Genomic DNA, 15,926 nt, shown 5'->3' on the forward strand with positions numbered 1-15,926 from the left:
TGCGGAGTCGGCCTCCTCGTTTCACTGCTTTGATTTTGGATGTAAGAGCAGGGAGGGTAGGAGGCTCGTGTTTTCACTTCAGCCCTGACACCAGCATTCAGCTTCTCATTGGTCAGTACCACACTGACAGCTGAACTTCACGATGGAAAAGCCTTCTGATTTATAAGCAGACTCCAGCCAGACCGTCCGCTGCCGGGCCTTTCCAAATGATCCTGTAATTCACAGCAGCAAGCAGGAGGGAGCAGGACGGCTCCCTTTAGACAAGAGTAGAGGGTTCAGCGAGGATCTGTGCTTCCTGAGGGGCAGTGAGGGGAAATTCAGATTAAATACTTCTTGCAACCAGCAGCTGTCACCGTCAGGGAAACCTGAGGCAGTGTGATCCCCCACACAGCCGTAGGAGCCATTTTCACACCGCAGAGTCCGCTGAGGGAACGAAAAGAGAGCATTTTATCCTTCCAATATCTACAATTTGATATTGGTCAATCAAGCAGAAAATTGGTAGCTGAAATGCTTCCAGGTGGCTTTGTTTAGAAAGACCTTTGTTCATCTACGTATGATCTCAGAGTCCAGCTTTTCTAACTACTATCATGCCAGGAGACAGCGTTCTCTTTGCCACGTTACTATTACTGTCTTTAGAACGTGCTGTTATCGAATGGCTGCCGAGTGCTGTTAGAAATGGCAGGACCGTGACTTAGCCTGACAAAACTGTCACTGGGGTCCGATGACAGTATTTGACTGAGACTTTTATTTGCCTCTCAGTAATGGCCAACATTTGTCTTTTTAACTTAGGCATCATATCAACGTTTCTGCACGTCCATCCTTTCGGAGCCAATATAGAGTATCTTTGGTCATACATGCAGCAGCTGGACTCCAAGGTAAGTCCTTCTTCTTAAGTGGGACTCACGTGGCTGAAATTTGGTATGTGGATTGCCGGCTGCGGGCGGACCCGGCGTGAGCCGTGCAGAGGTTCACTGGTTCCTCTCCTTCACGAGAACTTGGTTTTGAGCAGAGTTGTCTTCTTTTCACCTGCCTTTGTCTTTGTAGAAGGACCAGCAGTTGTGGAAAATGACAACAACTTTCAGCAGATGCCCAATTACTCTGAAAAGCATATGAGGGATTTAAAAGTACAGGTTGGCCTTAAAGTTCCCCGAACAAGGGAGAAGTCAGGTCAGGGTGACTCAAGGGGCACTATCCTTAGACCATATTCTCACTGGATTCTCTGTTAAGGACACCACACAATAGAGGAAAAATCGCCTCAAATAACATAAAGATCTGCTATGATTCAAGAAAACTGTATTAGCGGTAGTTTTTCAGCATCATTCTCTAAATGGGAAAAATGACTGTACAGAAATTCCTCTCAGCTGTGCCCTCCAGGGTCTCACCCCGAGTCAGCCCATCACTCCTCATCTCTCTGGGGCTAGTTTTTCTCCTCTGCAGATCAGCTACGCTCCTAGCCCCAAAAGAGCTCAATTTTATATATAAATTGCAGCGAACAATGAGAGAGGCCTCTGTGGGAAGAAGGTGATGGCCTGGCCTTCACCAGTACTGCCTCGGGCAGCCCTGGGAGGGGACAGGACGCTAGGCCTGTCACTGAGCATCTTGCTGAGTGTCCTGCCGCGAAGGAAAACAGAAATGAGAGTAGAGCCCAGCGAAGCACCCGGAAGGTGCAGGACCGGGCGCACGCCCGCAGCTGCCTGGCCCGAATTCATGCGTGTAAGTCACTCTGACTTTTCCGTGGTCAGCGTTGATGACAGTACTCCGCTGTCCTCTAGTCTGCATTCAGATGATCTCGCCAGTTCATGATCCCACAGCTCTTGGCCTTTCTAATGGGTTTATACTTCTCCTTTGCGAGAAATCATCTGGAACAGAAAGTAATTTTCAGTCATAGAGCTTGGCGCCCCCTGAACCTCCTGCAGCTGGTGACAGGGTAGACCGTCCAGACCGGAGTGTAAGAGTCTTCACATCCAGAGCCGCGTCAGCGCCTTCCCTGTGGCCTCCCCATCCTTGGATGGGGGTGGGGTGGGGGGTGATAGAAAGCGCTCGGTTAACACAGATGAAACGAGGAGGAGGAGGAACGATACGATATTCCTTCGTTGAAAGCAAGCTCTTTGAAGGGCTTGTTTTTTCCTTCTCCAATATCGTTCTTCCTAATATCACCACTACCGTTGCCTGGAGGAGTAAATGAAATACTGCTTGCACCGAGGTTCCTGGTGTAGAACCAGCCCTGAGGGATGGTTTCTATTGTTGCTGTTATGCTTCCTGAATCGCTCACATTTCTTTCCTCCCCTTTCCGGAAATCTCAGGTGGGAAGCCTTTGTTGAGAAGCAGTTGTGTCAGCATGAGCTGAAATGGCCAAGGAGTCCTCTTACTGTTCATCTAAGACACTGCAGGGCTCTTGCCTCCTCCGCCCCGGCAGTGCCGGTTGATGATGTGTGTGTGTGTGTGTGTGTGTGTGTGTGTGTGTGTGTGTGTGTGTGTGTGTGTGTGTGTGTGTGTGTGTGTGTGTGTGTGTGTGTGTGTGTGTGTGTGTGTGTGTGTGTGTGTGTGTGTCTCTCTCCTGCACACGTGTGTGTGTGTGTGTGCGCGCGTCTCCAGGCTGCATCACCTGGCACAGTGATAATTAGTTATTCTGATGGGTGGGAGCTCCTGTTATATTTCCACCCTCAGGACAGTGTCCACCGTGTGCCGTCCATCAGCTCAGGGGAGACCTGTGACTCTGAGTCTCTGAGGAGAGACTCACACTCCTGGTCTCTGGCCAGCAGACGATGGGCCTTTCCAGAAGGGATGCAGTCAAGGGGAATCCCATTTCATCTCAGACTGGTACTTGTATCTTAGAAGATAATGAAGAATTTCCCTCGCAGTGGAAATACACAGGGTCTCCCTGAGACAGCCCTCCATCCCCTGAATGAAATGCTCAGTGGAGCTGTCAAATTCTCTCCTTACACCTGAGGTTAAAAATATATCAAGAAAGTGTTCTGGCTAAAACTCCTGGGTACCAGGGATTGGACCCAGTACTCTCTCTATTCTAGTGAAGCTGAGAGGATATTTAGACTTTTTAATGCAGAGAGCAATTTATTGCTGTTTACTGGAAGTCCATATCCTCATGGCTTTCAGCAGGAAACAAACTAATGAGAGGTTTGCCTTCTAAGTACCCACCAGGGCCTCATCCCTGCATCGGCAGCCCGAAGGCTCAGGGTCCCGGAGCTGCCGCCAGCCCGGATGCTGAGACTCTCCTGCGCATGGGCCCGGGGCACCTGCCCAGGTTAACCAGAACGAGCCAAGCGTCCTGGGCCCCGCCAGGGTTTCAGTTAATGTTGCTTTAAGGCAGTGGATTCTGCCTGGCTTCCACAGCACAGGTTTGCTGACTCTGGGAAGATGGCTTTTTGTGTGTGTGTGTGTGTATATATATATATATTTTTAACTGAAGTATAGTCAATTTACAATGTGTTAATTTCTGATGTACAGCATAATGCTTCAGTCATACATGTACACATATTCATTTTCATACTCTTTTCACCATAGGTTACTATAAGATACTGAATATAGTTCCCTGTGCTATGCAGTATGACTCATTGTTTATCTATTTTATATATATATATTAGTCAATATCTGCAAATTTTGAACTCCTAATTTATTTCTTCCCACCCCCTTCCCCACCAGTAAGCATAAGTTTGCTCCCTATCGGTGAATCTGTTTCTGCTTTGTAAATAAATTCACTTGTCTTTTGTTAGATTTCATATATAAGTGATACTATATATATTTTTCTCTTCCTGGCTTCACTTAGAATGACATTCTCCAGGAACATCCATGTTGCTGCAAATGGCATTATTTTATGATTTTTTATGGCTTAATAGTATTCCATTGTATAACTATACCACAACTTCTTTATCCAGTCATCTGACAATGGACATTTAGGTTGTTTCCATGTCTTGGCTATTGTAAACAGTGCTGCTGTGAACACTGGGGTGCAGGTGTCTTTTTGGATTAAGGTTCCATCTGGATATATACCCAGGAATGGGATTGCTGGATCATATGATAAGTCTATTTTTAGTCTTTTGAGGAATCTCCATACTGTTTTCCATAATGGTTGCACCAAACTACATTCCCACCAACAGTGTAGGAGGGTTCCCTTTCTCCAAATCCTCTCCAGCATTTATCATGGACTTTTGACCATTCTGACTGGTGTGAGGTGATACTTCATGGTACTTTAGATTTGCATTTCTCTGATAATTAGCGATATTGAGCATTTTTTCGTGTGCTATTGGCCATTTGTATGCCTTCATTGGAGAATTGCTTGTTTAGGTCTTCTGCCCATTTTGGATTGGGTTGTTTGGTTTTTTTCTTATTAAGTTGTACAAGCTGTTTATATATTCTGGAGATTAAGCCCTTGTCAGTCTCATCTTTTGCAAATATTTTCTTGCATTCCATAGGTTGTCTTTTTGTTTTGCTGATGGTTTCCTTTGGTGTGCAAAAGCTTGTAAGTTTAATTAGGTCCCGTTCATTTTTGCATTTTTGCCTTTATTTGTATTGCCTGGGTAGACTGCCCTAGGAGAACATTGCTAGGATTTATGTCAGATAATGTTTTGCCTATGTTTTCTTCTAAGAGGTTTATAGTGTCTTGTTTTACGTTTAAGTATTTAAGCCATTTTGAGTTTGTTTTCGTGTGTGGTGTGAGGGTGTGTTCTAACTTCGTTGATTTACATGCGGCTGTCCAGTTTTCCCAACACCATATGCTGAAGAGACTGTCTTTACTCCATTGTATGTTTTTGCCTCCTCTGTCAAAGATTAATCAAAAGTCCGTGGGTTTATTTCTGGGCTCTCTATTCTGTTCCATTGATCTATATGTCTATTTTTGTAGCCATACCATGCTGTTTTGATTACTGACACTCTGTAGTATTGTTTGAAGTCTGGAAGGGTTATTCCTCCAGCTTCATTCTTTTTCTTCAGGATTGCTTTGGCAATTCTGGGTCTTTTGTGATTCCATATAAATTCTGCATTATTTGTTCTAGTTCTGTGAAAAATGTCCTGGGTAATTTGATAGGGATCGCATTAAATCTGCAGATTGCTTTGAGTAGTATGGCCATTTTAACAATATTAATTCTTCTAATTCAGGAACATGGTATATCTTTCCATTTCTTTAAGTCATCTTTAATTTCCTTAGTCAATGTTTTGTAGTTCTCCACATATGTCTTTCACTTCCTTGGTCAGAAGGAAGGTGGCTTTTTAAAAAGTCCACTTAGAACCACAGTTTCCTTAATATCAGACAGCATCCCCATGACCACAACTGTTGTAAGGTACCATTTAGATTCTGCCTCTCCCAGTGCCAATGGAGATAAGGAAAGAGGGCTTGTTCAGCCAGTGGAGCTGTTTTTCTTAGGATTTCCCCAAAGGCCACAAATGGGAAAAAGAATGATGAGAAATCGAAAGAGAGACAGGAATTAAAGTATGCTGGGCAAGTAAATTGCATATGGTTCCCTAAGACTGTGTAGCCCCCAAATAGGCCACTTTCCACTTAAAACACTGTTCCTGCTCTTGATAATTGTATTTGCTTATTTTTTTCCTTCTCAGTCTCTGAGTCAAAACTCACACCCTTGGCACAGGCATATAACACTATCTTGAATATGCTTTCTGCTCAGTATCTGGAATCTCTCACGTCAGCCCAGAGCCCTCCAAGCTCACTCACTGACCCTAAGCAGCAAGGAAGTCACATTTGAGTTGAGCATCAGCAAATGAGTATTTCCTTACAGTCAAGTGGAGGGAGTCCTCCGCTCTTCCCTCTATTTATGTCATCTCTAAGAGACTGAGACCCAGTTCTCCAGGTTTGTCAGGCTCTCCCCACTACGTACCTAATGCCTCTTCCCAAGACCCACCAAGTGGAAGATTTGATTCTGAAACCAGACTCAGCATTGCCATAGATGCTGATTTAGGAAGAGCTGCCATCTGGGGTATGACACCACGTTTGGTGATGAGCTTGGGTACTCCTGGGCTTGTGTACATTTACCACCAGAGGGGCAAACCATTTGTCATTTTGTACTAAAAGCATACCTCTGAGATACAAAATATCTTGTCAGTTCCAAGGCGATTCAAATCTGCCTTAATTGGAGAGCATTCTTTCCCAGACAATAGCTAGGCAGTAAGGGTGGAGGAAAAGTTCCAAGTAGTGTTTGTACGACTGCCCACCGGAATAATCTTTAATATTACGTCTGTTCTGGTGTTCTGCTGGATGGCCACCTGTCATAGTATATTAATGAGTAAATGAGATTCTGTTGTTTAGGCAGAGTATCATGAGTGTGTTTTTTAGGTATCATAGTACCTCTGGAAAGCATATGAAGCACTGGGGGTAACAAGATTTCCATTTGGCTGCATAAAAAAAACAGGAAAGGAAGTTGCTCATCCACAGAAAGAGAAATTGGCAAGGTTACCAGGGTCTCAACGACAGTTCCACTAAGTCACTGCTTTTCACAGACCCAGTGCTGTCTAGGGACCAGGCAGAACAGCGAGTGGCCAGGGTACAAAAGAAATCTAAGAAAGGATCCTGTTCTCAAAAAGCCTGGAGTCTAGATGAGGAAATGATATATTTATGAACTAACTTGAGAATCAGCTGTGAGCTAATGCAGTGCTAAATTTGGCAGGCAGGTATTTAGTGAAATAGGAGAGAGAGAAGGGCCAAGTCACGACTAACAGGGGGTGCCCTTGAGTCCACGCTCCTTCTTGGGACGTCCTCTGGGGCACCTGAGCTGTCACTGTGCATTTCTCCTCTTTCTCCCCTCCCTCCCGTCTCTCATTTTCCATCCAGATCCTTCCTTTTCTCCTTCTAGTTCTTTCCTTCTCTTTATCTTCTTCCTTCTTTCCTGTTCTTTGCCTCCTCCCTCCTTCCCTTCCTCCCTGTTCCTCTTCCTTCCAGTCCTTTCCTTTTCTTTTCCTTTTTCTTCGCTTCTGTTGATCTTTCCTTCTTCCTCCCATACTTGCTCCTTTGTGTCCTTCCTCCCTCCCCATCTGCATTCTGTACCTCTCTCAGCGGACATTTGTTGCAAGGTGTCCGTGTGCTAACGCCATGCTCTGCCCAGGGATATGAAGGATGAACAAGACTTAAATGTGCACTAAAGGTGAACCGTCAGTTTGTCCTGTGGAAGGGAATCTGGTCTTGCAACTGGTTTCTCTGACTCTCCAGCCTTGACAAAGCCTGTGTATTTTCAGTCCCCCAAACAGGAACCCCTCTGCACTTGCTTCCCTTGCCTGACTAATATGGGACATGGAGCCAACGATCCCCATAGTAAAATTGATTTATGCACGGTGGTGTCAATTTATACATGTGCTCAGAGGCCTGGCAAGGAAGCTGTGGGCTTGGGCTAGAGTCAGCAAATCAGAAAACAAATCAAGCGCATCTGACAAATTACCTGCGTGGCGTTACCAGCACACAGGGCCTTTGGTTACAAGGAGCCTTTATTCCTTCTCATCTTTTTTTTTTCTTTTTAATTAGAGCAAATCAATCCTTTTTCAAAGAATATATGTTAGACTTCAGAAATTTTAAACAAAACAGGAGTGGAGGGGTCTCCTGACATCAAAGACTAAAAAGACACAGCCCACCAATTTCTTGGAACAGAAGCCAGCTGGGTAAGAGGGTAATAAAAGCATCATGTTTATGACAGTCCTCCCCACTTTCTAGAGCACTGGTAAGTGGTATTTGGGAAAATGAGATTTCACAGTCATAGCACGTTTCTGACCTATATCGTAATACTGCACGGGATGTTCTTAACCGCGTGTCTCCGATGCGCCTCGCAGTATCCTTGTGAGGGCGCGGAAGCAGTGCGGTGAGAGCAGGGCTGGATTCAGCATCAGAAACCCTGCAGCAAGTCCAAGCCCCTCCACTCACAGGCTGGGCGAGCAGCAGCCCTTCCCCGGATGCCCGTGTTCCATCTATGACAGGCAGGAGCTGAGAGAGAATCCCTGACCTCAGGCGGGATTCGGGCAAGGGACTCCTGCATGACTGGTGGGGAAATGGGTACATTTCACTCTGAGCTCAGCCGGTGAGGTCTGGGTGCTTTGTTTTATGTGATGATTCCATGGCTCTTTCAGTTCTCAAGACCAAGGAATGATTGGTAGGAACAGAAAGGATGTTGTGAAGGCAGAATTGCAGGAGCTGGCATGTTTTTATGAGGAGGAGAAGAAACAGAATTAAAGTAAATGAAGGTATTTGTAAAGTAAAAATTCTGTGGCTGTAGGGTAAAACAGGACAAACTGAATTTTCTTGAATTTGTCTTGAAAGCTCCAAAATGTCATTTGTCATACAGGTCATTTTGTCAGGGTAGGGGAAAGGTTTAAAAGCCATCAAACTAATATGAAAGCAGTTACTCCTTGATCTTTCTTCTCGCATGAGATACAAACATCTTTAAGGAAATGCTTTAGAATTTGGCCTCGTTAAATGGACACATTAGGTAGGATTTCATTTGAGGCGCCTGTTCTGTAATTGTGACACATCTCTGGCCACATCATTTACATCTTCGTGGTAGAATCAAGCTGTTACCTTGCACTACCAACAGCAAGTGAGGGTTAATTACTTTTAAGGACACTAATTTCCACTAATTTCTGGCTAATTGGTTATTCAAACTAAATAGTCATGAGAATTTCAAATCTGAGTTTCACCACTTCTTAGCTGTGTGACCTTCGACAATTGATGTAACATCTCTGTGCCTCAGTCTTACAGTCCATAAAAATGAGTTTTTATGGGTTACCACGTATATTAAATGACTTAATATATGAAAAGCATTCACACCTGTATAGGGCACACAGTTAAGTGCTTCTAAGTGTTGGTTGCCATTTGTTCTGTGCTTTAAAGTACACAAAAGACCTATCACATTCTCTCAGTTTGAGATCTTTGCCACAACCTAGTGGACAGATGAATTTTAAATGGCTTGCCCATGGACCGGTGCTGATATGTGGTGGGGCCAGGACTCAAATCCAGGTCCTTAGAGCATTCAATGGACTTCTTTCCAATTGCCGAGTCAGGTCAATGAAAAAACACCCAAAGAGATTAAGTGACTTAGACAAGATGGTAAAGCTAGTTAATGGTCATTCCATGACTAGGATCCAGTCTTTTGCCTCTATATCTCTTCCTTCCAGCAAGTGAAGGGTTTATTTGCTTGTTTAATGAGCTTTTTGATGAGATAATGCACTTAAAGCACATACTCTGTGCCTGGCCCACAGGAGGACTCAGGAAGTTTATGAGCTGGCGGAGTTGGGAACTTCCAGATTCTTGCTATGGATGTTGGTATCACTGTAAAATAGTATTCATCACAGACGAGCCCTGTCCTCCTGTACTCGGACACTGGCCCCATGGTCCCCATCTGTGAGCAGAGAGGCAGTGACCAAGTAGATTATCTCCAGTCCCCGTCCCCCATGACGACTGGCATCAGCGTCTAAGAACAAAGCCGGGGAGCCTGGATTGACGCCCCAGCTCCACACTGACTGCCTGGGTTACCTAATCTCTCTGGACCTCAGTTCCCTCATTTGGAAATTATTCCCTCTCTTATAGGAGTGTGGTGAGAATTAAAGAAAATTTGTTCAGAAGCGTTTGGCAAGGAAAAGGGTCTCAGTGACTGTGAGTTGGTGCACTTTTCACAGTCAGCTGTGGGGCTGCTGGGTGGGATGGCCTGACCTGACCCCAGCTGGCCTCCTCCAAAGACATAATCTTTAGATCAGATCTTTATTTTCCCAACAAGAATTCAACTTTTTCTATTGTTCCTAATAAGTAGCACAAGGCTTCTTTCCCACTTTTCCAAGGGAGGAGACAGTTATGCTGGAAACAAGGCTGTGGTTGGGCTGGCTGTTCCTCCATCTGTCACCTTCACTGTGGCCTCTGCTTGATCTGGGAAAGGACTGTTTATCCCAGGGGTGTCACTTGAATTTGACTGGGGACTGGAGCCGAACATAGATTCCCTGTGCTGTCCTCCAAAACAAAGAAGGGGACTTGTTAAGAGGTTACCTTGACCTCATGAAGCTTAAGAATACTGCCTTCTGGACCAGCTAACAACGGCTTGACCACGTGTCTCTCTCTGTACTTGTTTTCTTTGGCTTCTGAGCATGGAGCTTGTCCTGCCTACAACAGAAGGTTTTACGCTACCATGTAGTAGCCAATCAGCATTGCCTAAAATGGATATAAATATAGAAAGCATACTTGTGCCAGGCCCTGGTTACACTTTACATACAATGCTCACAACCACACTAAGAGATTGTTATTTCTGTTACACACATGAAGAAACTGAGAATTACAGCTAATTTTTAAAATGAAAAAATATTTAATCTTAAATTATAATAATCAAAGGACTATCAAGGGAGCAAAAAACTATTAATGTCTGTACTTTTATTTTTTAATTTTCTTAATTTTTAAAATTGAAGTATAGATTTTTTTTTTTACAATGTTGTGTTAGTCTCAGGTGTAGAGCAAAGTGGCCCAGTTATACATATATATGTAGTTCAGATTCTTTCCCATTATAGGTTATTACATGATATTGAGTATAGTTTCCTGTGCTGTACGGTAGGTCCTTGTTGGTTATCTGTTTTACATATAGTAGTGTGGATCTGTTAGTCGCAAACTGCTTATTTAGCCCTCCCTCCCCTTTCCCCTTTGATAACCTTAAGTTTGTTTTCTCTGTGAGTCTGTTTCTGTTTTGTAAATAAGTTCATTTGTATTATTTTTTTAGATTCCACATATAAGCAATATCATATGATAATTTGTCTTTCTCTATATAACCTACTTCCCCTAGTACGATAATCATCCTTGTTGCTACGAGTAGCATTATTTCATTCTTTTCTATGTCTGAGTAGTATTCCATTGTGGGTGTATATACATACACACACACACATATACCACATCTTCTTTATCCAGTCATCTGTCAGTAGACATTTAGGTTGCTTCCATGTCTTGGCTATTGTAAATAGTGTAAATATTGTAAATAGACACACTAGGGTGCATGTGTCTTTTCAAAATAGAGTTTTTTTCCAGATCTATGCCCAGGAGTGGGATTGCTGGATCATATGGTAAGTCTATTTTCAGTTTTTTTAAGGGACTTCCATACTGTCCACAATAGTGGCTGCACCAATTTACATTCCCACCAACAGTGTAGGAGGGTTCCTTTTTCTCCACATTCATTGTTTATAGGCTTTTTAATGATGCTCATTATTATTGGTATGAGGTGATAACTCACTGTTGTTTTGATTTGCATTTTTCTAATAATTAGCAGTGTTGAGTATTTTCTCATGTGCCTGTTGGCCATCTGTATGTTTTCCTTGGAGGAATGTCTAGTTAGATCATCTGCCCATTTTTTGATTGAGTTTTTTTTTTTTTTGTTACTGTATGAGCTGTTTGTAATTTTGGAAATGAATTCCCTGTTGGTCACATCATTTGCAAATATGTATTCTCATTCCGTAGTTTGTCTTTTCATTTTATGGTTTCCTTTCCTTTACTTTGCAAAAGCTTTTAAGTTTAATTAGATCCTATTTTTTTAACATTTTTTATTGATTTATAATCATTTTACAATGTTGTGTCAAATTCCAGTGTTCAGCACAATTTTTCAGTCATTCATGGACATATACACACTCATATTTTTTTTATCTTTGTTTTTATTTCCATTACTCTAGGAGATGAATCCAAAAAAATATTGCTGCAATCTATGTCAGAGAGTGTTCTGCCTATGTTTTCCTCTAGGAGTTTTAGTGTCTTTAGGTCTTTAATCCATTTTGAGTTTATGTTTGTATATGGTGTTAGAGAATGTTCTAATTTCATTCTTTTACATGTAGCTGTCTGGTTTTCCCAGCACCACTTACTGAAGAGACTGTCTTCTCCACTGTATATTCTTGCTTCCTTTGTCATAGACTAATTGACCATAAATGTGTGGGTTTGCTTCTGGGCTTTCTATCCTGTTCCATTGATCTATGTGTCTCTTTTTGTGCCAGTGCTGTACTGTTTTGATTACTATAGCTTTGTAGTATAGTATGAAGTCAGGGAGCCTGATTCCTCCAACTCCTTTCTTTTTCCAGATTGCTTTAGCTATTCAGAGTCTTTTGGGTTTCCATACAAATTTTAACATTCTTCGTTCTAGTTCCATAAAAAATGCCATTGGTAATTTGATAAGGATTGCACTGAATCTGTATATTCCCTTGGGTTCTATGGTCATTATAACAATATTGATTCTTCCAATCCAAGAACACAGTATATCGTTCCATCTGCTTGTGTCATTAATTTCTTCCAACAGCATCTTACACTTTTTGGAGTACAGGGCTTTTACCTTGTTAGGTAGGCTTAGTCCTAGGTATTTTTTTCTTTTTGATTCAGTGGTAAATGGGATTGTTTCCTTAATTTCTCTTTCTGATACTTTGTTGTTAGTGTTCAGAAATCCAACAGATTTTGGTGCAGGCATTTTGTATCTTGCAACTTTACTGAATTCATTGATGAGCTGTAGTACTTTTCTGGTAGCATCTTTAGGATTTTCTATGGATAGTATCATGGCAGAGTTTTTATCATAAATAGATGTTGAATTTTATCAAAAGCTTTTTCTGCATCTCTTGAGATGATCATATGGTTTTTATTCTTCAGTTGTTAATGTGTCATATCACATTGCAGATACTGAAAAATCCTTGCATGCCTGGGATAAATCCCACTTGAATCCTTTTAATGTAGTTCTGGACTCAGTTTTTTTGTTGAGGATTTTTGCATCTATGTTCATCAGTGATATTGGTCTGTAATTTTCTTTCTTTGTGATATCTTTGTCTGGTTTCGCTATCAGGGTAATTGATAGTGGCCTCACAGAATAAGTTCAGAAGTATTCCTTCCTCTTCAATTTTTTGGAATAGTTTCAGAAGAATAGGTGTTAACTCATCTCTAAATGTTTCGTAGAATTTCTCTGTGAAGCCATCTGGTCCTGGAGTTTCATTTGTTGGGAGTTTTTTAATTTCTAATTCAGTTTCAGTGATGGTAATTTGTCTGTTAATGTTTTCTATTTCTTCCTGGCTCAGACTTGGGAGATTATGCCTTTCTAAAACCTTGTCCATTTCTCCTAGGTTGTCAATTTTATTGGCATATAGTTGCTCATAGCAGTCTCTTATGGTCCTTTGTATTTCTCTGGTGTCACCTGTAACTTCCTTTTCATTTCTGATTTTATTGATCTGGGCCCTCTTCATTTTTTCTCTTGATGAGTCTGCTGTTTATCTTTTAAAGAACCAGCTTTTAGTTTCATTGATCTTTTCTATTATTTTTTTAGTCTCACTTATTTCTGCTCTCATCTTTATGATTTCTTTCCTTCTACTAACTTTGAGTTTTGTTTGTTGTTCTTTCTCTAGTTGCTTTACATGTAAGGTTAGTTGTTTGAGTTTTTCTTGTTTCCTGAGGTAAGTTTGTATGACTACAGACTTCCCTCTTAGAACTGCTTTTGCTGTGTCCCATAGCTTTTGGATCATAGTGTTTTCATTTTCATTTGTTTCCAGCTATTTTTTAATTCCCTCTTTGACTTCTTCCGTGACCCATTGTTTGTTTAGTAACATATTGTTTAGCCTCCATTCGTTTGTATTTTTTGCAGTTTTTTTCTTGTAGTAGGTTTCTAATTTCATAGCATTGTGGTCAGGAAAGATGCTTGATATGATATCAATTTTCTTAAATTTACCAAGGCTTGCTTTGTGGGCCAGCATGTGATCTAGCCTGGAGAACATTCCATGCGCACTTGAGAATGTGTATTCTGATGCTTTCAGGTGGAATGCTCTATAAATATCAATTAAGTCCATCTGTTCTGCAGTGTCATTTAAGGCCTGTGTTTCCTTACTGATTTTCTGTCTGGATGATCTGTCCATTGATGTAAGTTGTGGGGTTAAAGTCTCCCACTATTACTGTGTTACTGTCAGTTTCTCCTTTATCTCCATTAACATTTTCCTTATATATTGATGTTTTCCTATGTTGGGTGCATATATATTTACAATTGTTATTTCTTCTTAGATTGATCCCTTGATCATTCTGTAGTGTCCTTCCTTGTCTCCTGTAAGTCTTTATTTTAAAGTCTCTTTTGTCTGATGTTAAGTATTGCTACTCCAGCCTTCTTTTGATCTGAGTTTTCATGGAATATCTTTTTCCATCCCCTTACTTTCAGCCTGCATGTGTCTCTAGAGCTGAAGTGGGCATCCTGTAGACAGCATGTATGTATGTGTGTGTGTGTGTGTATATATATATATATATATACATGTATATATCTTATTTTTGTGCCCATCCAGCCAGTCTATGTCTTTTGGTTAGAGCATTTAATCCATTTAAGGTAATTATCTATATGTATGTTCTTATAGCTGTTTTGTTCATTGTTTTGGATTTGATTTTGTAGCTGTGTTTTTCCCCCTTTCTTCTTTTGTTCTCTTGTGATTTGGTGACTATATTTAGTGTTATGTTTGGATTCCTTTTTCATTTTTTTAAATTGAAGTATGTAGTCCATTTACAATGTATCAGTTTCTGGTGTACAGCATAATAGTTGTCTTACATATACATACATACATTCATTTTAATATAATCCTTTTTTCTTTTTCATGTGTATATCCATGATGGATTTTTGGTTTGTGGTTACCATGAGGTTTTGGTATAGCAGTCACACACATATATACATATACATATAGCCATATGTGTGTCTATATAGTATACATATGGTTGTTTTAAGTTGCTGATCTCTTAACTTCAGATTCATTTTAAGTACTCCGCATTTGTACTCTCCTTCCCTCATGATTACTAATTTTGATATCATATTCTACATCTAGTTGTTTTGTGGATCCCTTAAAAGTTTATTGTGTATACAGACGATTTTATTACTTTTGCCTTTTAGCTTGTGTGTGGATGGTTTCCTGCCTTTACTGTATGTTTGCCTTTACCAGTGAGCTTTTCCATTTCATAGTCTTCTTGTTTCTAGTTGTGGCCTTTTCTGCCAAAAGAATTTGGTGGTGCTCAGTTCTTTCAGCTTTTGCTTGTCTGTGAAGCTTTCGATTTCTCCATCAAATCTGAACAAGAGACAGACTGGATGGAGTGTTCTTGGTTGTAGGGTTTCCCATCTCATCACTTTCAGTATATCGTGCCACTCCCTTCTGGCCTGCAGAGCTTCTGCTGAAAAATCAGCTATTAACCTTATGGGAGTTCCCTTGCATGTCGTTTCTTGTCCCTTGCTGCTTTTAGTATTTTCTCCTTATCTCTAATTTTTGTCTACTTGACTGCAGTGCATCTTGGTGCATTCCTCTTTGGGTTAATTCTGTGTGGGACTCTCTACACTTCCTGGACTTGGGTGACTATTTCCTTTTCTAGGTTAGGGAAGTGCTCAGCTATTACCTCTTGAGGCCCTTTCTCCATCTCTTCTCCTTCTGGGACCTATAATGTGAATGTTTATGTGCTAAATGTTGTCCCAGAGGTCTCTTAAACTGTCTTCATTTATTTTCATTCTTTTTATTCTTTATTCTGTTCCACAGCTGTGATTTCCATTAGTCTGTCTTCCAGCTCACTGACCCATTACTTTGCCTCATTTTTTCTGCTATTGATGTCGTCTAGTATATTTTTTATTTCAGTTATTGAATTCTTCAACTCTGGTTGTTCTTTATATTTTCTAACTTTTTGTTAAAAACTTTTAACTTCTCTTTCTCTGCATTCATTCTTCTCTCGAATTCTTGGATCATCTTTACTGTCATTACTCAGAACTTTTTCTCGGATAGACTGCCTATCTCCACTTCACTTAGTTGTTCTCCTGTCATTTTTATCTTGTTCCTTTGTGTGGAATATATTCCTCTACTGCCTCATTTTGTCTAAATTTTTATTTGTATTCTTATGCATGTTGTAAGTTAGTTACATCTCTTGACCTTGGAGAAGTGGCCCTCTGCAAGAGACGTCCTATATGTCCCAGCACTGAACTCCCCTCTTGTCA

At 41.2% G+C, this 15,926-nt stretch overlaps 2 protein-coding genes across 22 annotated transcripts in view; one reads left to right on the forward strand and one right to left on the reverse strand.

Moving 5' to 3' along the window:
- ENOX1 (ecto-NOX disulfide-thiol exchanger 1) overlaps positions 1-15,926 on the forward strand; it is a 509,205-nt gene that overhangs the window by 485,431 nt on the left and 7,848 nt on the right. For all 13 annotated transcript variants that reach the window (XM_072976305.1, XM_072976293.1, XM_072976304.1 and 10 more), the window contains one exon: positions 790-875. In XM_072976305.1, the coding sequence (XP_072832406.1) occupies positions 790-875 (86 nt within the window). The remainder of the gene's footprint in view (positions 1-789; positions 876-15,926) is intronic.
- The window catches only part of LOC140701136 (uncharacterized), a 53,889-nt gene that overhangs the window by 3,026 nt on the left and 34,937 nt on the right, over positions 1-15,926 (reverse strand). Inside the window, exon 4 of one of the 9 annotated variants that reach the window (XR_012080030.1) lies at positions 9,500-10,096. The exons of the other annotated variants lie outside the window; for them this stretch is intronic. The gene's annotated coding sequence lies outside the window, so the exon portion shown is untranslated. Of the gene's footprint in view, positions 1-9,499; positions 10,097-15,926 lie in introns of those variants that run through there. 9 annotated transcript variants of the gene reach the window in all.

The sequence above is a fragment of the Vicugna pacos genome, chromosome 14 (assembly GCF_048564905.1).
Source record: "Vicugna pacos chromosome 14, VicPac4, whole genome shotgun sequence".
Classification (NCBI taxonomy): domain Eukaryota; kingdom Metazoa; phylum Chordata; class Mammalia; order Artiodactyla; family Camelidae; genus Vicugna; species Vicugna pacos.